Below are 25,696 nucleotides of genomic sequence, written 5' to 3' on the forward strand. Positions count from 1 at the left end.
GAAGACAGGAGGTGAGTTACTCACTGCACCATCCACAAGGCGCAGGTCAGGACTGTAACGGAATACTCTTCCCTTGTCTGGATGAGTGCTGCTCTGACAACAGTCAACGTTTATGGACGAAAAGGGATTGGTTTAGGTTAGTGGGTCATTGTTTTTTAACTGGTCGGCGCAACATCGTGGGCTGAAGGGCCTGTTCTGTGCTGTAATGTTCTATGTTCTATGTTCTAAGAAGCTCAGCACTATCCAGAACAAGACAATTCATTTGTTTGGTAACTGTTCCACCATCTTCAACATTACTCCTTCCACCATTGATGCACAGCAGCAGCAATGTGCACCATTGTACTAGATGCACTGCAGCAACTCACCAAGACTCCTTCAGCAGCACCTTCTAAACTCATGACTTTTACCATCAAGAAGAACAAGGATAGCAGATACATGGATACTACCACCTGTAAGTTCCCCTCCAAATCACTCAGCATCCTGACTTGGAAGTGTATCGCCGATCCTTCACTATCACTGGGTCAAAATCCTGGAACTCCCCTCTCCAACAGCACAGTGGATGTACTGACACCACATGAACTGCAGCCGTTCAAGAAGGCAATTCATCACCACCTTCTCAAGGGCAATTGGGGTTGGGTGATAAATGTTGACCTAATGAGTGACGCCCAAACCTCCGAAGAAACAAAAAATATATATTGCAATGTAAAGCAGTGTAGGGTATAACATTATGACACATAACGCGAGAATATGTAGGATCTAACAATAAAGAATCTAGTCATATTGGGTACAGCAATATAGGCTAAAATATTATCAGTTATAAAATGTTCCCACCTAGACCCTCTTTGCCAGGGGATCTGAAAGCCCCGTGGCTTTGATTGTCAAAGTGACCTTTGAGACAGTGGTTTCTCTGACTATGAGCCCGGAGCCGTTTCCTTGTTAAATGTCAATCCTCCTGACACCGCCCTCCCAGCCCTGCTGCACCAATGGCACAGGTCAGATACTTGCACACGTGATACCTGTGCAGGTAACCCCAGGTGAGCTGGGGGGTTTTTTTTCCCAGGTGAGCAGCAGGCGTCACCACCAGCCTCCCCCGCAACCCGGCCACATACTTTACCCCGCCGGCCTTGACATGGACCAGTTGCTGGATAAAGTGCGGGGACCGGAGCTGGTGGCTCAGTTTCAGCGGCTCTGTGGACTCAGTCTGCTTTGTGAAGACAAACCAGCTTCCCAGCACTCTCCAAAAGTGGGCAGACAGGCACAGCCTGTTCCCACACCCCGACTGCACACTCCAGCATGCAGAGGAAACCATACAAACCCTGAACGCAACGGCACCGTATCGGGGGTTCCGGTGAGTGGCCTGTCTCCATGTATTGGCTTCTTGACTTTGCTTTAGATTCTGACAGTCAGAACCAAGGGGACCTTGAAACCCGCCAACTTTGCTCATTTCCTCCAAGGGCGACGTTCAGATTCCCATAGTTAACTTCCCCAGGAACTCAGAGAGATCTGTCCTCCGTTGGCCTCAGTGTCCCGGGAATAGAAAGGGGAGATTTGGGACGAGACTCCTCGCTCCTGACCACTGTCCAGTAACTCCTGTCTGCTTTCAACTGAAGCCGTGATGCCTTCAGCGGTTGAATAGCAGAGTTGGCTGAGAGTATCGCAGAGCCGCCCCAAGGCCTGTGTCTGCTGGATAGGGCGATTATTCTTTCTGTATTTTCTTACTACTTCTATCTGTGCTGAATTTAGCCTTGCTTCAGATGCTCGCACTCCACAGTGACCAGTCCTAAATCTGTGTGATTCTCACTGAGCACTGGACTCTGCTCTCGAACTCTCTGTTCCTGTGCCGTAACTACTTACCCAGGAGAAAATGACCTTTTCATTCATGATTCCCTGAAATGTATGAATTATTAAGGGATCATTTATTTGGAATATCAGCACAGGAAAAAGACCATTCAGTCCCCTCTCCCCCAGCCTGTTCCACTATTAACATGGCTGATCGGTACTTTACTGCCCTTTGATCCAATCTCCCGAAGCCCTCCCCTCTTTGGAGTAAACAGCTTGTAAAGCCTTTCAATCCTCTGGTGACGTGACTAGCAGCTCACTTGAGTGGTAATTCTTCATTGCAAATTTGGTTCACGAGTTACAGGAGGCTATCAGACAGAGAAAGGCATCACTGTCAAGACTGACCTGTTGCTCATCCATGCTCTCTTTTCAGGAGGTGCATTGCAGTTACCTTTAGCATGGACTGGTGTTGGAGCCTGGGCTGCATTGGCACCAGTTTTCTTGCTGTGTGATTGGATGCCTTCCTGCGCACCAGGGGTGAATTGTGCCAAGCATTCAGCACAAACACTTCAGTTTCCTCAGGTATATAGCAGATTCCCAGAGTTATTTAACGCTTGATTTTAAGTCACTGTTGGTTGATTCCAGTGTTGGAATCGAGACAAGATTCCCATTTCCTGCTTGAAAATGGCACCTGATGGGATGATAGAAAGCAGAAAGAGCTTGTATTCTATATCGCACCTTTCACCAATGCAGGACCTTCTAAAGCACTTTATGATCATAAAATACTTTTGAATTGTCACATAGTATGTTCCCAAAAACAGTAATGTGATAATGAAGATGGCACAGTAGCACAATGGTTAGCACTGCTGCCTCACAGCGCCAGGGACCCAGGTCCGATTCCCAGCTTGGGTCACTGTCTGTGCGGAGTCTGCACATTCTCCTTGTGTCTGCATGGGTTTCTTCCAGGTGCTTCAGTTTCCTTGACAGTCCAAAAGACATGTTGGTTCAGTCCATTGGCCGTGCTAAATTCTCAGCATACCTGAAGAGGTGCGGGAGTGTGGTGATTCGGGGATTTTCAAAGCAATTCCATTGCAGTGTTAAAGTAAGCCTACTTGTGACACTAATAAATAAACTTAATACCTGGGTTTAAGTTTTCTGTTTTTGTGAATTGAATAACTGAGGGATAAATATTGGCCAGGACACTGGGGATAACTCCCCTCCTCTTCTCCAAAATAATGTCATGGGATCTTTTTCATCCCTAGAGAGGGTAGGTAGGACCTCAGTTTAACATGTCATCCAAAAGATAGTACCTCTGACAATCTAGCATTCCTTCAGTATTGCACTGGGCGCATCGGCCTGGATTATGCACTCAGGTCTGTGGAGTGTGCTGGTACTGTTAATGATGATTCCTTTCAGTCTCTGCTCCTCTAAACTTCAGAATCTGGTACATCCTACCCCAAACCCTGATTGCAATATTATGTGTATGATTCCTCTAGGTTCCTCGGAAGAAATACAAGATTGAGAATTATTTCCTGTACTACCTTTTCCTGTTTGCTGCCACGTTGGGCCAGGAAGTTTTTTACATCACCTTTCTTCCTTTTTGCTACTGGAATATTGACCCATATGTGGCTCGGAGAGTGATCAATATCTGGGCAGTGAGTTGCTTCATTTATACCTTTTAGTGATAATGGAAATAAAAAGATTCTTCGTGGGGATTGGTGTAACAGGGACACTGTGTTAAAATGTTTTGACCATTTATTTTTCTTCTCCCCCGTTTTGTTAAGTTCACTCTAACTGGCCTTGCTCTTAAATGTTAATTCTGTTCTGAAACCTCTCAGGACATTTACTCTGGTAAAGATGCTATTTGAAGTTTGTATAAGTACTGGCAGCCATCCATATTCACTCATTCAAATTAACATCTTTCAAATGTGCCAGGAAGCTATTTGGCTGTGGTGTGCACACTCCATCAGTGCTCGATGGACCCCTCTGGATTTTCTTCTCTCCACATCCACATACACACCCACATATACACACACACCCACATCCCAGGACACTAGAGCTCCATGTGTTGCTGAGGGTGAGATCATCTGCTTAGCACAGAGTAGGGATTGAGCTTCAGAACCTCCCTCAGTTGTGTAACTCCATATTACATCAGGATTTATCAATATGGGTCCCAAAGGCAATGGTATTCCTCATTATTAATCCCTTAAATTGGGTTGAGTTGGACTTCTGAAAATTATATGTGGGCATGTGATGCCAGAACGTGATGGAAATGTCTGGTTTGAAGAACCACTGGTTAGTGAACTAATTGTGTCCCAGATAAAACAATTATCTGACCCTAACGCATATAGCCAATGGGGGCGTTGATTAGAAGAGAGTATAATCTCTTGTGCCTGTAATTCATTTTCAGACATTGCACAGAAGCTGATCAGTCACAATGATTAGGTAACAGGAATGTTGGTCTGTTTGCCAAGATTCCCCTGCAGAGGTGGAGCAAATGGCAGTTACCTGATTGGAAAGGGAGGGGGTGGTGTTGCAGGAGACCATAATCCTGTGGTTTTTTTGGTCTGGATCTCCACCCAATTCATTATTCCTGATGGAATGGTACTTTCTGATTGTATATGTTCATATTCGCCTCATTTTAATTATACCAAATTGCACCTTAAGCAGACATTAATCCCTGCTTGTGCAGAACTTGTTTACCAGGATATTTCATGAATGGGTCATGATCGCTATCAGCTACAGAGAAATATTAGGAGAGAAGAACATTGGCCGTCTCAATTTTTCTGCCCCCCTCACCCATTCCAACCTCTCTCTTTCCAAACTTTCTGCCCTTCACTCCCTCAAGTCCAATCCTGACATTGTCAATAAACCTGCCGACAAAGGGGGTGCTGTTGTCGTCTGGCATACTGACCTCCACCTCACAGAGGCTGAGTGCCAACTCTCAGATACTTCCTCCCACCTTCCTCTGGACCATGACAACTGAACATCAAGCCATTATCTCCAACGCCACTTCCTCCAGATGCCTTCCCTCAACAGCTTCCAACCTCTTAGTCTCCCAACCCCGGACAGTCCGCTTCTACTTGTTTCCCAAAATCCCCACAAAGGATTGTCCTGGCTGGCCCATTGTGTCAGCATGCTCCTGCCTCACTGAACATATTTCTTCTTCCCTTGACTCCATCCTTACTCCCTTGGTCCATTCCCTCCCCACCTACATCTGGGATTCCTCTAATGCCCTGCGTCATATTTGACAGCTTCCAGTTCACAGGCCCTAACCGACTTCTACTCACCATGGATGTGCAATCTCTCTACACCTCCATCCCACACCTGAGAGCTCTTTACTTCTTTCTTGAAAAGTGGCTTGAACCATTCTCATCCACCACCACTCTCCTACGCCTGGCTGAACTCGTTCTATTTCTCAACAACTTCTCCTTTAACTCATCCCACTTTCTCCAAATCAAAGCAGTAGCAATGGGTACCCGCATGGGGTCCTAGCTATGCTGGTCTTTTTTGGGGTTATGTGGAACATTCCTTGTTCCAGGCCTACCCAGGTCACCTCACACAGCTCCTTTTCCGGTACATCGATGACTATTTTGGTGCTGCTTCATGCTCTCGTCCAGACCTCAAAATTCATCAACTTCACTTCCAGTTTCCATCCTTGCATCGCCTTCACCTGGTCCATCTCAGACACTTCTCTTCTCTTCCTTGACCTTTCTGTCTTCATTTCCAGCAATAGACTATCTACTAATATCTATTACAAGCCCAGTGACTCCCACAGCTATCTGGATTACAGCTCTTCACACCCCACATCCTATAAGGATGCCATTCCTTTCTCTTGCTCCTTCGCCTCCATCGCATTTGTTCTAATGATGCCACTTTCCAAAACGATGCTTCTAATATATGCTTCTTTTCCTCAATCGTGGACTCCCATCTACCCTTGTCAACAGGGCCCTCAACAGCGTGCAGTCCACTTCCCGCATCACGACTCTCACCCCCTCTGCTCCCTCCTAGAACAAGGATAGAGTCTCCCTTGTTCTCACATTTCACCCCATCAGCCTCCGCATACAAAGTATAATCCTCTACCATTTTCATCAACTCCAGCACAATGCCACTACCAAACACATTTTCCCTTCACTCTGTCAGCATTCCACAGAGACCGTTCCCTCTGGGATAATCTCATCCACTCCTCCACTATACTCAACACCTCTCCCGTAACTCATGGCACCTTCTAAAGTTTAAAGTAAATATTATTTATTGGTCGCAAGTAAGGTTTACATTCACACTGAAATGAAGTTACTGTGGGATTCCCCTAGTCGCCACAGTCCAGTGTCTGTTTAGTAAAAACACCTAACCAGCACATCTTTCTGAATGTGGGAGGAAACCGGAACACCCGGAGGAAACCCACACAGACATGTGGAGTTTGTGCAAACTCCACACAGACAGTGACCCAAGCAAGGAATTAAACCCAGGTTCCTGACGCTGTGAAGCAGCAGTGCTAACCATATGCTACTGTGCTGCCATCTTCCCTTCCCATGCAATCGCAGAAGGTGTAATGTCTGTCTCTTTGTCTCTTCTATGCTTACCATCCAAGGTCCAAAACATTCATTCCAGGTTAAGCAGCATTTCACTTGCACCTCTTTCAATTTGATGTATTGCATTTGCAGCTCCCAATATGGTCTCTATATTGGAGAGACCAAGTGTAGATTGGATGATCACTTTGCTGAGCACCTTCGGTCTGTATGTAATCAAGACTGTGACCTTCCGGTTTCTTGTCATTTTAACATATGATGCTGCTCCCATTTCCACATGTCTGTCGTTGGCTTGCTGCAGTGTTGCAGTGAAGCTCAATGCAAACTGGAGGAGCAGCATCTCATCTTCTGGCTAGGCACTTTACAGCCTTCTGGTCTCAACATTGAATTCAACAACTTCAGGTGATTTGCTCTACCCCAATTTCCTCGGCCACCTTTGTTTTCATTCTATTTTATTTAATTTTTTACTACTCTCTACCTTTTTACTTCTTTATAGTCTTCCTTCATTTTTCTTCCCCCCCCCCCACTCTTTCCCCCTACTTCAACCCCCTCCCCTTACCTTTTCTCCCCCACTTCCCCTTTTCTACATTCTACCTCGGTCCTATCTCCTCCCCCACCCCCCGCATCTCCTCCCTCCCCCCGAATATCTTCATCTGTCACAGCCTACACCTTCTCTGTCATTGGGCCGTGCACACCCTTTCTGTGGACAGCTATTAGCTGTCTTTTCCATGGTTTCTATGGTTATGACTCATCTTTCATTCTCTTACCCTGTAGTATAAATATCTCCCACTGCGCCTTTTAGCTTTGACAAAGGGTCATCTGGACTTGAAATGTAACCTCTTTTCTTTCCTTACAGAAGGTGCCAGACCTACTGAGATTTTCCAGTATTTTCTCTTTAGGTTATAGAAGAATACTCATTTATTTTTAGACTTGCAGGAATTGAATCAATCAACCAGTTTAAACTAAACGGAAAGGTGGTAGGACTGGAGGGTCTCAATGACATTACTGTTACTAGAGAGGCGGTACTCGACAGACTGGAGGGGCTGATTGTGGACAAGTCGCCAGGACCGGATGGAATGCATCCAAGGGTTCTGAAAGAAATGGCGGAGGTGATAGTGGATGCCTTGGTGGTTATTTTCCAGACGTCGCTGGATTCCGGGGAAGTGTCGGAAGATTGGAAAATGGCTAATGTTACACCGTTGTTTAAGAAGGGTGGCAGGCAAAAGGCAGGGAATTATAGGCTGGTTAGTTTAACATCTGTTGTAGGTAAAATGTTAGAATCCGTCATCAAGGAGGAAATAGCGAGGCATCTTGAGAGGAATTGCTTGATAGAGCAGACGCAGCACGGTTTCGTTAAAGGGAAGTCGTGTCTGACAAATTTACTGGAGTTCTATGAGGATGTGTCTAGGGCGGTGGATAGAGGAGAGCCGGTGGATGTGGTGTTTCTTGATTTTCAGAAGGCGTTTGACAAGGTACCTCACAAGAGGTTATTGCAGAAGGTCAGGGGACATGGAGTTGGGGGTAGGGTGTTAGCGTGGATAGAGGATTGGTTGTCAAATAGGAGGCAGAGAGTGGGGGTCAATGGGTGCTATTCGGATTGGCGGATGGTGACTAGTGGAATACCCCAGCGGTCGGTGCTGGGGCCTCAGCTATTTACCATTTATATAGATGATCTGGAGGAGGGAACCGAGTGTAGGGTGTCGAAATTTGCTGATGACACCAAGATTGGTGGAACGGCAAATTGTGCGGAGGGCGTGGAGAGTCTATAGAAGGATCTAGATAGGCTGGGCGAATGGGCCAGGAAATGGCAAATGGAATTTAATGTTGGCAAGTGCGAGGTGGTCCACTTTGGTAGGAATAATGGTAGGAAGGATTATTACTTACGTGGCGAAAAACTGCAGCAGGCGACGGTGCAGAGGGACCTCGGGGTCCTTGTGCATGAGTCGCAAAAACCCAGCTTGCAGGTGCAGCAGGTGGTCAGGAAGGCGAATGGGATGCTGGCCTTCATAGCGAGGGGGATTGAATATAAAAGCAGAGAGGTCTTGCTGCAGCTGAATAGGGCATTGGTGAGGCCGCAGCTGGAGTACTGTGTGCAGTTTTGGGCGCCGTACTTACGCAAGGATATTTTGGCCTTGGAGGGAGTGCAGAGGAGGTTTACTAGGCTGATGCCGGAGTTGAGGGGGTTGAGCTATGAGGAGAGGCTGAATAAACTAGGCTTGTATTCATTAGAGTTTAGAAGAATGAGGGGAGATCTCATTGAGACATATAAGATGATGAATGGGATGGATAGGATAGAGGTGGAAAGACTCTTCCCGCTCAAAAAAGACAGTAGGACTAGGGGGCACAGCCTCAAGATAAAAGGGGGGAGGTTTAGAACGGAGTTGAGGAGGAACTTCTTCACTCAAAGGGTGGTGAATCTCTGGAATTCTCTGCCCGTTGAAGTGGTGGAGGCTGCCTCGCTAAATATTTTTAAGACGCGGGTTGATGGGTTTTTGATAAGAGAGGGGATTAAGGGTTATGGGGAGAGGGTGGGAAAGTGGAACTGAGCAGCGACAGATCAGCCATGATCTTATTGAATGGCGGGGCAGGCTTGAAGGGCTAGATGGCCTACTCCTGCTCCTATTTCTTATGTTCTTACGTAAACATACTAAAACTGAATGTAGCCAATCAGTGCTGAGCAGCAATCAGCAAGGCCAATATAACGATAATGTTGAAGTACTTATAGCCAGTCATGGGAGTGAATGATCATTTTGTGGTAGTGTTTTAGTCAGACATCCTGAGTGCAGGAACAGGAGACCATCCTTTCAAAACTGTTCCATTACTTAATTAGATCATGGCTGATTTGCATTCCAACTCTAAACCAGCCACCTTGGTCTGGTATTCATTAATACTTTTAATTGCCTAACAAAAACCCATCAAATGAAAGCAAAATACTGCAGATGCTGGAAATGGAAATTCCAGTCTCCGTTTGGAAATGGAAGGTTGTCGTGATCTGAAATATTAGGCTGGATTTTACACTTTGCCAACGGGTTGGAAGATAGGGGTTTTCAATAAATCCATCGGGCAGCTTGCCTGCTAGCCTATCTTGCCCCCACTGCAATTTTACCAGTGGCTGGAGTAGAGTTAGGTGCCTGCCATGGTGCCAGTTGAGACCCTTAAGAGGCCCATCAGAGCCCCCCAACCCTCTGCCCAAGGTGCTGCCCTCCCTCTATGGGCAGTTAAGCACCAGCTCCTTACCCCTCCCGACTCTATTGCCTCCCTTGCTGGGACCCATCAGCTTGGCATCTACTGAGGAAATTGATCCCAACACCCTGTGTTTCCATCTCATTGGAGAGCTGTTGGTATCTAATTGGCTGGCAGCTCTCTGAGGCACGGCATCCTGATCCAGAGCAATGGAAGTACATCCCCCAGTCTATTAATGGCCAACTAACCGTTAAATGGCTTCAGGGCAGCCAGCGCGCCCTTCAGTGGGTTCTTTTCTGATCTTTTATCTGGAGGGGTGGGGCGGGGGGGGGGGGGGGGGAGGTGTCGAGGAATCTGACCCCAAGTATAATTCAGCTGGTTAACTCTGTTTCCACAGAGGATGCCTAACCTGCTGAGCATTTCCAGCATCTTTTTTTGTTTTTAATATTTTATGCTGAAGACATCAGAGAGAGTCAGATAATTTGTGGCACAAGAGGCCATTCAGCCCATTGAATCTGTGTTTGCCATCTGTGGAACTATCAGTCAACTCTATCACTTTAGCCTTGCAAGTTTATTTCCTTTCAATGCCCATCTAATTTTCTTTTGAAATCATCACTGTCTCCACTTCTATCATACCCGTAGGCAGCGAGTTGCAGGTTATTACCACTCGCTTGATTGAGAAAAGTTCTCCCTTACTTTCCACCTGCATTTCTTACCTAAAATCTTAAACCTGTGTCCCCTAGTCTTTGCAGCATTAACAAATGGGAACAGTTTTTCCTGGTCTGTCAGTTCTAAACGTGTAAACCTTTATCAAATCTCCCCTCAATGTCATTTGCTCCTAGCAAACCAGTCCTTCTTTTCCAACCTAATCTTGTAGCAAAAATTCCTCATCCCTGGAACCTTTTACACTGTTTTGCTTGTTGCCAATAAGATGCCCAGGTTGAACTCTGGGTGGGCAGGGGATGGTGCATTTTTAAAATTGCTAATTTTTGCTTTGAGGAAAAAGAGTTCTAATTGGTCATATGGGCTGCACCTCCCTTTGCTATGATCAGACTAAATTAGGGACCTTTCCATTTGTATATCTGTGTTGGGTTTGAGGCATGGTGTGAGAAAGTAATCTATTTGTCCTGTTGGGTATGAGGCAGGTGTAGCTTTTCTCTGATCCTCCTTGGAGACTGGGGAGGCATAACTTGAGTTTAAGCATTGAATATGGGATGCAACTTGTATGGATCCCTCCGCTCTTTTGAATCCCCCTTCCAATACCAAGTTAAGTTTCAAAGGTACCACAGCGAGATAGTAGAGAAGAGGCAGCCACAGGGGACATAATTCAGCTTCTAATGTTCTGGAAGGTAGTGGGGTCTCTGAATAGTGGTTTCATATCTGGCAGGACACTCACATCAGATGGACATGGAACAGTGGCCTCCATATCTTGTGGGATCTTACCCTATTAGGGATCCTAATTGTGGTTGAATATGCTCCTGGAAGCTTTGTCACAAGGTCTCCTGCTTTATGATCTATATTAATGATTTAGATAAACAGACTGAGATTAAAGTCTCAAAGTTTGCTCATGACCCAAAGCTAGGTGGGAATGTAAGCTGTGAGGAGGCTACAAAGAAGACAAATAGACACAAATTTTAGAGTGGACAACAAGATTGTATTTCATCTACAATGTGAGGGAATGTGAGGTAATTCACTTTTGTAGTAACTATAGAAAAGTAGAATTTTTTTTAAAAAAGTGTGAAACTTTTAAATGATGTTTACTCATAAATGGAATACAAAGTTAACAAACAGATATGGCACTTAGAGTACTGGGCACAATTTTTGCTCCTATATCTAAGGAAGGATATATTTGCTTTGAAGGCAGAAGACAGAAGGTTCACTAGATTGGTTCCTGGGATGACGGTTGTTCTATGATGAGAAACTGAGTAACTTTCTTCCATACTCAAGTTTGGAAGAATTAGAGGTGATCTAATTGAAACTTTCCAAGGGGTTTAACAGGCTAGGCACTGTGAGGTTGCTTCCACTGCCTAAAGAATTTAGAACACCAAGTCATAGGACTGGTGACTTCCAAAAATGGCAGGTAGGACCCTGATGTAGAAGTCCTGCCCCATTCCCAACATCCAAAGTTTGTTGGATGAGAGCAAGGCATAATTCATACTGGATGGAAACCAAACTCAGCAGGGCTATTTGAATTTGGTGCTGAGGTCAAACAGACTCAATTATGCCTGTTCCAAGGCCCTTAATCCACAGTCACAAATTGATGGTGTTAATATATGTAAGAAGTCCTCAGAGGCAGAAGTCCCTTCACCACAATTCCTTTATTTTCAAAATCCAACAACACTATACAGAGCGCTCTCAGCATGCAGCCTTCATCCTGAGTGCCAGAGGAACTGACACTCCTGTTTAACTACAGAGCATGGGGCTCCCTGATTGGACCATCAATTTGGCCCTTAATCAGGGAGTTCATATTCAAGCAGGATCTCAATTGCCCGATTAAAATTGCTACAATGTAATAGCTCTTAAGGGATGGATAAGATCTGTTTAAGAGACATAGGGCCAGGTTTTATCATTCGGACGCTAAGTGCCGGATCCAGACATAAAACGGATCCGAGCACGGAATCCTCGTTCCAGCGCACCGATATGCTTTTTGCCGGCTCTGGTCCAGTCCACGCTGTGGGGCAGGACTTAGCACTGCTGGAACGATCGGAGTTCTGAACTATGCATGCGCAGTTCGAAAAAGAAACTGAAACAGCGCGTCCGAAAGCTGGGCTGGGGGGGGAATTGGGGGGTGGAGGATGAGCTGGGATCAGACTCCTCTGGGAGGCAGCAACCCCACCACCCCCCCCCCAACCCGATCAGACCCTCCCCGGAAGGCAGCCTCCCCCACCCCCCATGATCAGATTTCCACCACCCCCCCCCATCAAAACCCCCACCCTCCACCCACCCCCCCCCACCGGGGAGGCAGGGCCTCCCTCGGCAGAGCACACCCCCAACCTACCTGGATTGCTGCTGTCCCTCCACCATCCTTCTGACCTGCACTCGTTGATGTGGAGATGCTGGCATTGGACTTGGATGAACACAGCAAGAAGTCTCACAACACCAGGTTAAAGTCCCGTTGGACTGGTACTGTGAGACTTCTCGAGGGGGGGGAGCAGCGGGGGGAGGGGAGCAGCGGGGGGAGGGGAGCAGCGGGGGGAGGGGAGCAGCGGGGGGAGGGGAGCGGGGGGGGGCGGGGGGTAGTGGGGGGAGGGGTGTTGTGCTCTGCCGAGGGGAGTTTGCCTCCCAGAGGTGATCTGATCACGGGGGGGGGGTGGCGGTGTGCTCTGCCGAGGAGGTGCTGCCTCCCGGGGGGTCTGATCACGGAGGAGGTTCTGCCAAGGGGGGACCTGCCTCCCAGGGTGGTCTGATTGCAGGGGGGAGGGGTGGATCGCGGGGGGGATGTGCTCTGCCGAGGGGGGTCTGATCACGGAGGGGGCGTCTGCCAAGGGGGGTCTGCCTCCCGGGGGTGGTCTGATCGCAGGGGCAGGGTGTCTGCCTCCCAGAGGGGTCCGATCACGGGGGTGGATCTGCTGGGTTGGGTCTGCCTCCCACGGGGTTTGGATTGTGGGGGGCGGGTCTGCCTGGGTGGTTAACAGGGGGTTTGCGAAGGGTGTTCGAGGATGATTGGCTTTGGAGGTTCCCCTGCAGAATAGGAATCAGCTTCGGATTTTTATTCTGCAGGTTGGTAACAGTGTGGAAGAGATCTAACAAGATGTTGCCTGGTTTGGAAGATATGGACTATGAAGAAAGGTTTAATAAATTTGGATTGCTTTCATTGGAGTGTCGGAAGATGAGGGGTGACCAAATAAAGGTTTACAACGTTATGACAGGTTTGGATAGAGTGGATAGTCAGAGTCTTTTCTCCTAGGGTTGAAGGGTCAATTACTTAGTGGCATAGGTTGAAAGCGATAGGGGAAAAGTTTAAAAGAGATGTAAGGGTGGTGAATGCCTGGAACATGCTGCTGGAGGAGGTGGTGGAGGCAGATTCTATAGCAAGGTTCAAGAGGCATCTGGATAGATACACGAATTGGTAAGGAATGGAGGGATTTGGACCACTTGGAGGCAAAAAAAATTAGGTTAGAGAGGCATCTGTGTCAGCACAGACTTGGTGGGCTAAAGCGCCTGTTCCTGTGCTGTACTGTCCTTTGAACCATTGCAGTCCCAGTGGTGTAGGTACACCAACAAAGAACAAAGAGGCAGCTCATCACCATCTTTTCAAGAGCAATTAAGAATGGATAATAAATGCTGGTCTAACCAGTGACACCCACATTCTATGAATAAAAAAATGCTCCCAAGGTAATTAGCTCAAATTGGGAGATTTCCCAACTTGGCAGAATTGCCTTGCTTTAAAGGATCACGTTAGACCCAATTTTCACTCCAGGATTATGGAGGAGGGATAGATTCAGGCTTACAGACCCCAGATCATAGCTGGCCACAGAGGTGGGCTGGTTAGAAGGAGTGCCTACATTCTATAGTACTCCATCCCACCTGTTTTAGGTGCTGTTAGCATCTCTAGCCCTCACCCCTCCCAATCACCAGCAAACACATCTCCCCTTGTCCTTCATATGCCTCATGGCCTATCTATGTCTCCTGCCTAATACTTTCATAGTTAGCCTTCCCCAGTGCTGTTAGGGAGAGAGATTCAGGATTTTGACCCAGTGACAGTGCAAGATATAGTTTCAAGTAAGGATGGTGAGTGACTTGGAGGGAAATTTTTAGGCTCTGGTGCTCCCATCTGTCTGCTGTCCCTCTCCTTCTAGATGGTAGCGATCATGGGTATGGAAGGTGCTGCCAAAGGAGCCTAGGTGAGTTCCTACAGTGCACCTTGCTGCCACTGTGCAACGGTGATGGAGAGAGTGAATGTTTGTGGAAGGGGTTCCAGTTAAATGGACTGCTTTGTCCTGAATGTGCCAAGCTTCTTGAATGTTGTTGGAACTGCACTCATCCAGGCAAGGGGAAAGTATTCCAACACACCCCTGACTTGTGCCTTGCAGATGGTGGCTTTGGGGAGTCAGGACTGAATTACTGGTTGCAGGATTCTTAGCCTCTGACCTGCTCTTGTAACCACAGTATTTATATGAATGGTCCAGTTCAGTTCCAGGTCAATGGTAGTACCCAGGATGTTGATAGTGGGAGATTTAGCCATGGTAATGCTATTGAATGTCAAGAGGCAATAGTTAGATTCTCTTGTTGGAAATAGTCATTGCCTGGCACTTGGGTAGTGCAAATGTTACATGCCATTTGTCAGCCTAAACCTGGGTTTTGTCCAGGTCATACTGCATTTGGACATGGACTGCTTCTAATTTATTGCCCCAGTATGAGGGGATGATCATTTTGGAATGAGATGAGGAGAACCTTCTTCATTTAGTGGGTTGTGAATCTATGGAATTCTTTACATCAGAAGGTTGTGAATGTTTCATCATTGATTATATTTAAGGCTGTGACTGACGTATTTTTGGTGTCTTACGGAAATGGGAAACAGGTGGACAAGTGGCATTGAGACAGAATGATGATTGTGTTGAATAGCAGAACAGGCTTGAGGGACTGAATGATTAATGCCTGTGCCTATTCTTATGTTCTCTAACTATTCTATCCCCCTCTCCTTACTGCTTCTGTCTTCTCATCACCAATTGGAAAGCGAATAGATACTTCATTTCGCATTGATTCCTGACAAATAGTCTTTGGTCCCATCTCCAATATTTTATACCCAAGAAAATGGAAACAGACACTGTATAACGAGTTAAATGAATATTTTCCTTGTGGCAAAAACTAGAGGTTAGTCATCAATCCCTAGAGACACCCAGCTGGTTCTCGGAGGTCAGCAATCACTGTTGGGGAACGGGGAATTGAATCTAATGACTCAATAAAAGGATCATTTTTATGGAAATAAAGCAGAGTGGACCTTCTGGATGTGAAAGTGGAAGGAATGGATTGAATGCTGTGACACTGAGGGGTAAGGAGAACACTGACATCACAGGTTAAATTGGACTTTCAAAACTGGAACAAGTAAATTTAAAATTAACCAGGCCAGAGTGAGAATAAAGGCTTGGCAATGATTTTCGTTAAGATTCTTATTGCCCCGAGTTAATGCTGAGTTAAGCAATTCCTCTTTAAAGAGTTGGGTAAGTACCTGGTTAGGAGAAGAAACTAGGATTATAAAGATAAGTAATAAGCAGCTCACAGGCATATAGCTTTCTGTTGTACTGGGCCTGACATCTGGAGACAGTTGCAGATTAGGGCTGATTGATATTACTGTAAGTTGAGAAGGGCAGGTGGAATTTGCATTAGATTGAACTTTTTCTCCTTGTGTTTTGTGTTCCTCCAGATTGTGATGTACATTGGCCAAGCTTCCAAAGATGTCTTAAAGTGGCCCAGGCCTCCGTCCCCTCCGGTGGTCAAGCTCGAAGTACGGGTGGATGCAGAGTATGGGATGCCCTCTACTCACGCCATGGCTGCTACTGCAATCCCCTTCTCCTTCCTTCTGGCCTCAATGAACAGGTACAAGGTGAGTCAGAGTTCAGTTCTTCTTTGGTCTTCTGAGTATTGGGTAGACTCTCGTGAACTTCGACCTGCACCTTGTGGCAGCTTTGAGTTTTTTAAAATCCATTCTTTTGCAACGATACATCAGATATTCTACTGGGGTGGGGTGAGTTAAGGGAAGGGGAGTCGTAACATGAAATGGCCACTTAAGTTGTACCTGTCCCATTTGCTGCTCCACTGGCTGATTCGCTAACGCCTGATAACACGTTGATATGTTAGCACCCAAAATGATTTTCACTCACTTTGCTTTGAGATGGATCCCCTGAGTGAGTGCAATGTCCACCAAGCCCAAGAGGCCATGAAGTTCTCAAGGTTTATCTCTGGCTTGTATGGAGCAAGTTAATGTCAGCCTGGGTAGCAGTTGGAGCTCCAGAATTGACTGCAGTGCTCTTAGATCAGAGAGGGGAAAGATGGGGAGTGAACATTGGTAGGGGGAGAAGGAGAGGCTAGAAATTCAAGAAAGCTCAATTTCAAGCACAGAATACCTGGCACATTTCCACGGTGAGCCTGGACAATACAGGCCCAATGATCTTCAAGTATTGGGTCCCTGGCATCACTGTGGTAATAAGGGCAAGCTGTCACCACCTGGACTCACCTACTCCATTGACAGTGGCCCACACATTAAGTCCAGTGGGATTAGAGGTGAGGGCAATGGTAGGATGACAGTGATCCCAAGTGTGCTGTAGCCAGGGAGGGGAAATCTCCTGCTCCTCCTAGCTCCACTGGAGGCTGGCTAAACTGAGTGTTTAGTCTGTTTTCCAGTGAAGGATTAGGTCTAGCCTTGCTTGGTTTATTGCTGGCCAATACCCTGAAGGCCTGAAACAGACATAAGGCCCTTACTTACATAAGCAAGTGGTCAAATGCCTGTTTGAAATGGGCGCATTGGATTCCTGGCTGCTGCTTATGCCAATAGCTGCAGGTTGGTACAGATTGGGCATGGACATTACACCCTAAAATGTTCCCATCTTTCCATTCTCAAAGTGCTGTAATACCCTGAGTTGCTAGGGTCTGCTGTTGTGAAGTTGGGTAGAGTAATAGTAGATTGGTGTTTGTAAAATTCATGGAAAGATCATATGGAGCATTTGGCAGGGCTCCTTGAGAGATTACGGAAGATAAAGTTGGTCATAAACTTGGCAAAAGCAGAATTTGCGAAGGTGAAAGTGACATTCTTCAGGCACAGCAATGGATACGGATGGATGACACCGCAAAATGTGAAGATGAAAGCCATTGAGCCATCCTCAAAGAAGGAAGCGCTGCGATTTTTGGGATTGAGCAGATTCTAGAGGAAATTTGTACCAAACTTTAGTAGTGTAGTGGCACCGTTGGCGGATTTAAAAACACAAAATTTCGGTGATCAGAACAATGCCAGGAAGCATTTGAGAATTTAAAAGCAGTGTCAACCACTGCACACGTTTAAGCCACACCAACGTTTTTGAAATCTTTCAAAGTTGTCATCGGCACAACTGATGTAGGTTGGAGCTGTGTTGCGTAATAAAGCAGAGGTTGATCCCCACTCTGAGAACTAACACTTAACCACTCAAAGAGGAGTATCTCATTTCATAATCTGTTGAAGTGAGCAGGAAGTGGTAATATCTGTTCTTCAGCAAACTTTAGTGGTTAAGTGGTGAAGAATATAGTTTTGGGGGGCAGATGTTTGAGGGCAAATCAACATCTGGCATGTTGGAGGCTTTCCACATAGTTGATAGGGATACAGGACTGGCATATTCCTGTAAGGATGAAGAATAAGTATGGCAAGTTTTGGGAACCTTGAATAATGAGAGAAATTATGAGCTAGTCAAAGAGAAAAAGGAAGCATTTGTCAAAGCTAGGAGGCTGGGACATACAAAGCAACTGTGGAATACAGTAGAAAGTAGAAAAAAAACTTAATCAAGGAATAAGGAGGGCTAAAAGGGGTCACGAAAAATCATTGGCATGCAGGATTAAGGAAAATCCAAGGCTTTTTATACATAGGGAAAGAGGGTAGCCAGGGAGAGGGTTGGCCCACTCAAGGAGAGGGGAGGGAATCTATGCATGGAGCCAGAGGAAATGGGTGGACTATTAAATGAGTATTTCCCATCAATATTCACCAAAGAGAAGGGCTTGATGGATGATGACTCTGGGAAAGGGTGTGCAGATAGTTTGAATCATGTTGAGATCAAAAAGAAGGAGATATTGGGGTTCTTGAGAAGCATTAAGATAGACAAATCCCCAGGGCCCGATGGAATATACCCCAAAATACTGAGAGGCAAGGGAGGAAATCGCTGGGGCCTTGAGAGAAATCTTTGTATCCTTGCTGACTACAGGGGAGGTCACAGTAAGAAGTCTCACAACACCCGGTTAAAGTCCAACAATTTTATTTGATAGTAAACCCACAAGCTTTTGGAGTTTGCCCCTTCGTCAGGTGAGTGGAGAGTTCTGGTCTCAAACAGAGCATATAAACAGTTTACAGAATACTGATTAGAATGCGAGTCTTTACAGCTAATCAATTCTTAAAGATGCAGACAATGTGAGTGGAGATAGCACTAAGCATAGGTTAAAGACAGGACAGTGAGATGTTGCAAGCCCAGGCAAATCATGGGGGTTACAGATAGTGTGACTTGAGGCCATCAAGTGGAACTTGGTTATCAGTTTCTGCTCAGCAACTCTGCGCTGTCGTATGTCATGAAGGCTGCCTTGGAGAACGTTTACCCAAAGATCAGAGGCCGAATGCCCGTGACAACTGAAGTGCTCGTCAACAGGAAGAGAATAGTCTTGCCTGGTGATTGTCTAGCGGTGTTCTGTTATCATAGCGTCTGCATGGCCTCTCCGATGTACCATACCTCAGGACATCCTTTCTTGCAGCGTATCAGGTAGACAACGTTGGCCAAGTTGCAAGGGTATGTGCCGTGTACCTGGTGGATGTTGTTCTCACGTGAGATGATGTCATCCATGTCGATGATCTGGCATGTCTTGCAGAGGTTGCTGTGGCAGGGTTGTGTGGTGTCATAGTCACTGTTCTCCTGAAGGCTGGGTAGTTTGCTGCGGACAGTGGTTTGTTTGATGTTGTGCAGTTGTTTAAAGGCAAGTTGTGGGGGTGGCCATGGCAAGATGTCTGTCTTCATCAATGATCTGTTGAAGACTCCGGAGAAGATGTTATAGCTTCTCCGCTCCGGGGAAGTACTGGGTGACAAAGGGTACTCTGTCCACCATTTCCCGTGTTTGTCTTCTGAGGAGGTCGGTGCAGTTTTCCGCTGTGGCACGTCAGAACTGTCGATCGATGAGTCGAGCGCCAGGGGAGGTCCCAGAGGACTGGAGAATAGCCAATGTTGTTCCTTTGCTTAAGAAAGGTAGCAAGAATAATCCAGGTAATTACAGGCCAGTGAGCCATATGTCAGTGGGAAGGAAATTATTGGAGTGGATTCTTCGAGACAGGACTTGCTCCCACTTGGAAATAAGTGAATGTATTAGAGAGAGGCAACATGGTTTTGTGAAGGGGAGGTTGTGTTTCACTAACTTGTTTGAGGAAGTGATGAAGATGATTGAGGGTAGGGCAGTGGATGTTGTCTACGTGGACTTCAGTAAGGCCTTTGACAAAGTCCCTCATGGCAGACTGGTGCAGAAGGTGAAGTTGCGTGGGATCAGAGGTGAGCTGGCAAGATGGATACAAAATTGGCTCGCTCACAGAAGGCAGAGGGTAGCAGTGGAAGGGTGTGTTTCTGAATGGACGGCTGTGACAAGTGGCGTTCCTCAGGTATCAGTGCTGGGACCTTTGCTGTATGTAATATATACATATAAATGATTTTGAGGAAAATGTAACTGGATTGATTAGTAAGTCTGTGGAAGACACAAAGGTTGGTGGATTTGTGGAAAGCAATGAGGACATCAGGGGATACAGCAGAATATAGATCAGTTGGAGGCTTGGATGGAGAGATGGCAGATGGAGTTTAATCCGGACAAATGTGAGGTAATGCATTTTGGAAGGTCTGATATGGATAGGGAATATACAGTAAATGGCAGAACCCTTAAGAGTATTAATAGGTAGAGGGACCTGGCCAAGGTTGTAAAAAAATTTAGGTCACTAAAAGTGGCAACGCAGGTGGAGAAAGTGGTCAAGAAGGCATACGGCATGTTTGCCTTCACTGGCCTGGGCATTGAGTTTAAAAATTGGCAAGTCACTTGCAGCTTTATAAAACCTTAGTTAGGCCACACTTGGAATATAGTGTTCAATTCTGGTAGCCACACAACCAAAAGGATGTGGAGGCTTTGGAGAGGGTACAGAAAATATTTACCAGGATGTTACCTGATATGGATGGCATTAGCTGTGAGGAGAGGTTGGAAAAACTTGGTCTGTTCTCACTGGAACATGGGAGGTTGAAGGGTGACCCGACTAGAAGTCTACAAGATTGAGGGGCCTGGACAGAATGGATAGTCACAAGCTTTTTCCCAGGGCCAATTATAAGGGGGCATAGGTTTAAGGTGCGAGAGGCAATGTTTAAAGGAGATATGAGGCAATTTTTTTTTATGTAGCGGGTGGTGGGTGCCTGGAACGCACTGCAGAGGGAGATAGTGAAAGCAGATACGATAGTATGTTTTGAGGGGTATCTGGATAAATACATGAATAGGATGGGAATAGAGAGACACGGTCCCTAGAAGGGTAGGGGGTTTTAGTTAAGTAGGGCGGCATGGTTGGTGTAGGTTTGGAGGGCTGAAAGGCCTGTTCCTGTGCTGTAATTTTCTTTGTTCTTTGTTAAATTGAAATAGCTCCCTGACACACACTCTCAATCAACAATTTACTAACGAACAGTGAACAAGTTAACCAAACTATTAACAAACTGAATAACATATGATTCTAATGGAATGCTGTTTAGATAAATACAATTCCCACTTATTTACAAAAAAAGTAGAATTTTTAGTCACTCTTTAAATTAAACCAGGTTTGTCATCTTCCAGAATATTTTGTCTTCTCTGTCTTTGAAGTTTCTCTGAAGCCTGCTACCATGGCACCCTGTTGCTTGGCCCTTTGTACAATATTTTTCTATGTGTACCTGCAATTTTTTTTACCTCTCTCTAGGCACAAAAAACTTTTTTTTTTAAAAGGGATCACCTAATGCTTTCTCCCTAACATTTTACAATTTTACAAATACCAATCTACAATTACTCTATTCAACTTCGCAACAGTTGTTACAGGAGGACGACTATGGAATTGAAAGGCAAATCAGTTATTTTTCAAAAAATCTCTATCTACCAGAAAAAATATTCAATACTTGAAAAAGAGTTATTGAGTTTGGTAATGGCCTTACAACATTTTAATGTTTCCATTGCTAACAGTGCATCAGAGACAACTGTGTACATCAGTCACAATCCTTTGACATTTCTGGAAAGATTTAAGGACAAGAACACCAGATTATTCCATTGAAGTCTCATGTTACAAGCATTTAATTTACAGGTTGTTGCAGGTCATGAAAATATTATTGTGGATGCTTTTTCACGAATTTAAAAGAAAAATGTTTACATAAGATAGAAATGTTATATATAAATCGAATTAGTACAAAATGTGAAACTCTAGATTAATGAGCTATGGATCTAGTAATATAATGAGGTTAAGGTTTAAAAAAAAATGAAGCCATCTTTTCATGATGATTTTTTTTCTTAAGGAGGGAGGTGTTGTGAAGTTGGGTAGAGTAATTGTAGATTGGTGTTTGTAAAATTCTAGAGAGAATGCATTGCACTGTCCCTTTAAAAGGCGGTGCTTTTTCTGTGCTTCGAGAGTTTAAAAAAATGCAAGTACATAGAGAGCCCAAATGGAGTCATTTGTATCGAAAGGCCAAGCAGCAGTTTTTACCAAGGCAACAGGCTTCTGAATTTTTTGAATTCAGGCAATCAATTTGAATTCGGCACTTTGCTATTAAAAACCTATTAAATTTAAATCTGATAGTTTTGACAACCTATTGTGGGAAATATTGATATGTTATCAGAGGTATAAAAAGAGAGCAGTGGGACAAAAAGGAGAAACCAACTCCACGTGCCACAGCTCTCAGCTCAAAGCACCATCTAGATAGCAAAGGTACCAAAGAAGAAAGATGTTCCAGCAGGAGAATGAACAGAGAAGGCCCAGAATATTCCAGAAGATACAAAACCTGGTTGTAATTTAGAGACTGACTAAAATTCTATTTTGTTAATGAATGGGAATTGTATTTACTGGAACAGCATACTATTAGAATCTTGTTTTATTCGGAAATGGTTAATAACTAGAGATTTGTTCAGTTTGTTAAGAGTTTAGTTAATTTGTTTGCTTTAGTTAGATAATTAAATTGTTATGTGTTGATTTTAGAGTGAGTGTCAGGGATTTATTTTGTTTTCAACCACTAGAAATTGCTGAAGCACAAGTCACACCACTTTACACACACCTTTTACAGATTATAAGGTGAGGTACTCCTCTTTGGCTGTTTTGGTGTTAGTTCTGAGAGGAGGGTCAACCTCCACTTTATAACACTGTTCAAAAGATTTCCGGACAGTTGGTTTTTGCGGACATTAGATTTCCAGATTGGAGATGGTACAGTGTACTTTAGTCATTTATAATGTAGGAAATAAGGCAGCCAACTTGTGCAAACTCCCATTAATGGCAATGACCAGATCATCTGTTTCTGTGATGTTGATTTGATAGATATTGGCCAGACTTCCCTGCTTTTCCTTCAAATAGTGCCAAGGGATTGTTTACACCCACTTTGGGGAGCAGTTGGGCCTCAGTTTCACTTCTTTGAGAACTTGCCCTGTACTGCATTGCTCTGACACCCTGGAGTTTTGTGTTCAAATCTCTGAAGTGGAGTTTGCGCCCTGAGCTCATGCAAGCTCCTGGCAAATTAAGTGCCTGCCTAGCATGGCAAAAAAAAGGTGAAATATGCATAAAACTACAAAAGGGAACAAGCAGGATGCTTAATGGGAATGAAAAGTCTAGATCCATCATGTACATCCACATACATTGACATACATATAGGTTTTCATGTATTTACATTGCAGTCTTTTCCAAAACACCCTCATTCTGTTTGTGACAGTTTTACAAATTTGTTCATCTCTCTGACTAATCCAAAGTACAAGTCAGTGGATAGTATCAATGAAGGTGATTTAATCTATCCCACTATATATTGGCATGATTATTGTTGTATAAAGTCATCCAGTAACTGTTTCAGGAACACATTACGTGAGTCATATTAACATTCAAATGTCATTTCTCAAAGTACATATTTTGTGAAAAGTGTAGAACAATCTGTAACACTACATTCTTCACTCTCTTCTTTCCTTCTCTGTGAACAATGTGTTTTAACTGTTCACTCAAGAAACAATATTTTTTACTGAATACTAATGCATGTGACAATAATAAATCAAATCAGACTATTTTCCCTTTTCATGAAAAAAAAACTGCAGTTATAAATGCAGAATTTTTATTCATACTGTACAATATTCAATTTTCAAATGTAATTATGGCATGGGGGGAGAGTGTAAGGTTGAATGTTCACCAAAGGTGCCAAATACTCTTGCACTGATCCCACTTGAACCCACAACCTTCTGACCCATGTGTTGAAACTGTGGAAGAGAAAGGAGGAAAGAAATAATACAAGAAAGTGAGAGGGAGAACTAGGGAAATACTGAGCAAGAGGGAGTTGAAGATAGAGTCACAGAATAGGAGTGAAAGCAATAGTGACAAAAAGAATGTATCTACACGTAGGGATACAGAGACACCTGCCCACATCTGCAGACATCCCTTTATACATAGTCACCTACCCACATGCACACATGCCCTTACGTACACCCCATAATACAGAGCTAGACAGCTAGCCATACCTGCACACTATATGAATGTAGAGAGTACACTAACTGGTTTGGGCTCACATTGCCTCTTTATCCTATTTTTTTAAAAGCAGAATGGAGACACTGAAAGGAGGAAGAGCATATTTTAAAAGGATGGTAACTGGAACCAGGTGTTTTCTGATCAGAGCTGCCAAAAAGCGCTTAAAAAAAATTGGCAAGGTCATCTCCAAGCTTGATAAAATCTAATTACTGTGGAAGTGACTCTATCTGGTTAATCAGTTACTACTGAGTATCATAAAAGGAATTCAACATCCCTGATCACCGTGCTCAGGAACACACAAGTTCTGCTATGTGAGTCTGCTCCACTTCTGACTATAGTTTAGACAGAGAACCAAGGTCATTTCTGCTCACAGTTTCTCTCTCAGAATGAACAGTTTTATTTGACAGTCTCTCCCTACATGGAATCACACACATTGTTCTAATGTAGGAAGTGCAGCACCTAATTTGAGCACAACCAGGCCCCACGAACAACAATATCATAATGACCAGGAAACCCATATTAATAATGTACATTGAGAGTTAAATATTGGCCTGCCCATCAGGGAGAACTCCCTTGCTCCTCTTCAGGATTGCACCTTGGGTCTTATACATCCAACTGAGAGGGAAAACTTGGCTCGATCAGTTGAGTATTTCATCTGAAAAGCAGTACCACCCCTCCCTACCCCCAGTAGTGCTGCGCTCCCTCAGTCATGCAATAGGAGTGTCAGCCTAGATTTTGTACTCAAATTTTGAGAGTGGGATTAGAAGCTGGAACTTCCTGACACAAGGTGAGAGGAATAACCATTGAGCAATAGCTGATGTGTGAAACAGACTGGTAACAAGTGGAGGATGTGCTTGATGGATGATCCATGAGTGCTTATACTGAACTGTGAATGGAGGTAAGTCCTGCTGACCTTTGAACTCAAGACTAACAGGATGATAGTGGAGTGCCCCAGGGGTCGGTGCTGGGGCCTCAGCTATTTACCATTTATATAGATGATCTGGAGGAGGGAACCGAGTGTATGGTGTCGAAATTTGCTGATGACACCAAAATTGGTGGAACGGCAAATTGTGCGGAGGGTGTGGAAAGTCTGCAGAAGGATCTAGATAGGCTGGGCGAATGGGCCAGGAACTGGCAAATGGAATTTAATGTTGGCAAGTGTGAAGTTGTCCACTTTGGTAGGAATAATGGTAGGAAGGATTATTACTTACATGGCGAAAAACTGCAGCATGCGACGGTGCAGAGGGACCTCGGGGTCCTTGTGCATGAGTCGCAAAAACCCAGCCTGCAGGTGCAGCAGGTGGTCAGGAAGGCGAATGGGATGCTGGCCTTCATAGCGAGGGGGATTGAATATAAAAGTAGGGAGGTCTTGCTGCAACTGTACAGGGCACTGGTGAGGCCGCAGCTGGAGTACTGTGTGCAGTTTTGGTCGCCGCACTTGCGCAAAGATATTTTGGCCTTGGAGGGAGTGCAGAGGAGGTTTACTAGGCTGATACCGGAGTTGAGGGGGTTGAACTATGAGGAGAGGCTGAGTAAACTAGGCTTGTACTTGTTAGAGTTTAGAAGAATGAGGGGAGATCTCATTGAGACGTATAAGATGATGAATGGGATGGATAGGATAGAGGTGGAGAGACTCTTCCCGCTCAGAAAGGACAGTAGGACTAGAGGGCACAGCCTCAAGATAAAGGGGGGGCGGTTTAGAACAGAGTTGAAGAGGAACTTCTTCACTCATAGGGTGGAGAATCTCTGGAATTCTCTGCCCGTTGAAGTGGTGGAGGCTGCCTTGCTAAATATATTTAAG

General features: G+C 45.0%; 1 protein-coding gene across 2 annotated transcripts in view; it reads left to right on the forward strand.

Moving 5' to 3' along the window:
* Window positions 1-1,055: 1,055 nt before the first annotated feature.
* Window positions 1,056-25,696, forward strand: part of LOC145360139 (sphingosine-1-phosphate phosphatase 2-like) — a 29,019-nt gene continuing 4,378 nt past the window's right edge. Inside the window, exons 1-3 of one of the 2 annotated variants that reach the window (XM_080215116.1) lie at window positions 1,056-1,348; window positions 3,276-3,434; window positions 15,856-16,035. In XM_080215116.1, coding sequence (XP_080071242.1) covers window positions 1,130-1,348; window positions 3,276-3,434; window positions 15,856-16,035 — 558 coding nt within the window. In that variant the 5' untranslated portion in view covers window positions 1,056-1,129. The remainder of the gene's footprint in view (window positions 1,349-3,275; window positions 3,435-15,855; window positions 16,036-25,696) is intronic. The other variant, XM_080215117.1, reaches the window with a different exon arrangement.

Source organism: Carcharhinus amblyrhynchos, chromosome 30, assembly GCF_965287045.1.
Source record: "Carcharhinus amblyrhynchos chromosome 30, sCarAmb.v2.hapA, whole genome shotgun sequence".
Taxonomy (NCBI): domain Eukaryota; kingdom Metazoa; phylum Chordata; class Chondrichthyes; order Carcharhiniformes; family Carcharhinidae; genus Carcharhinus; species Carcharhinus amblyrhynchos.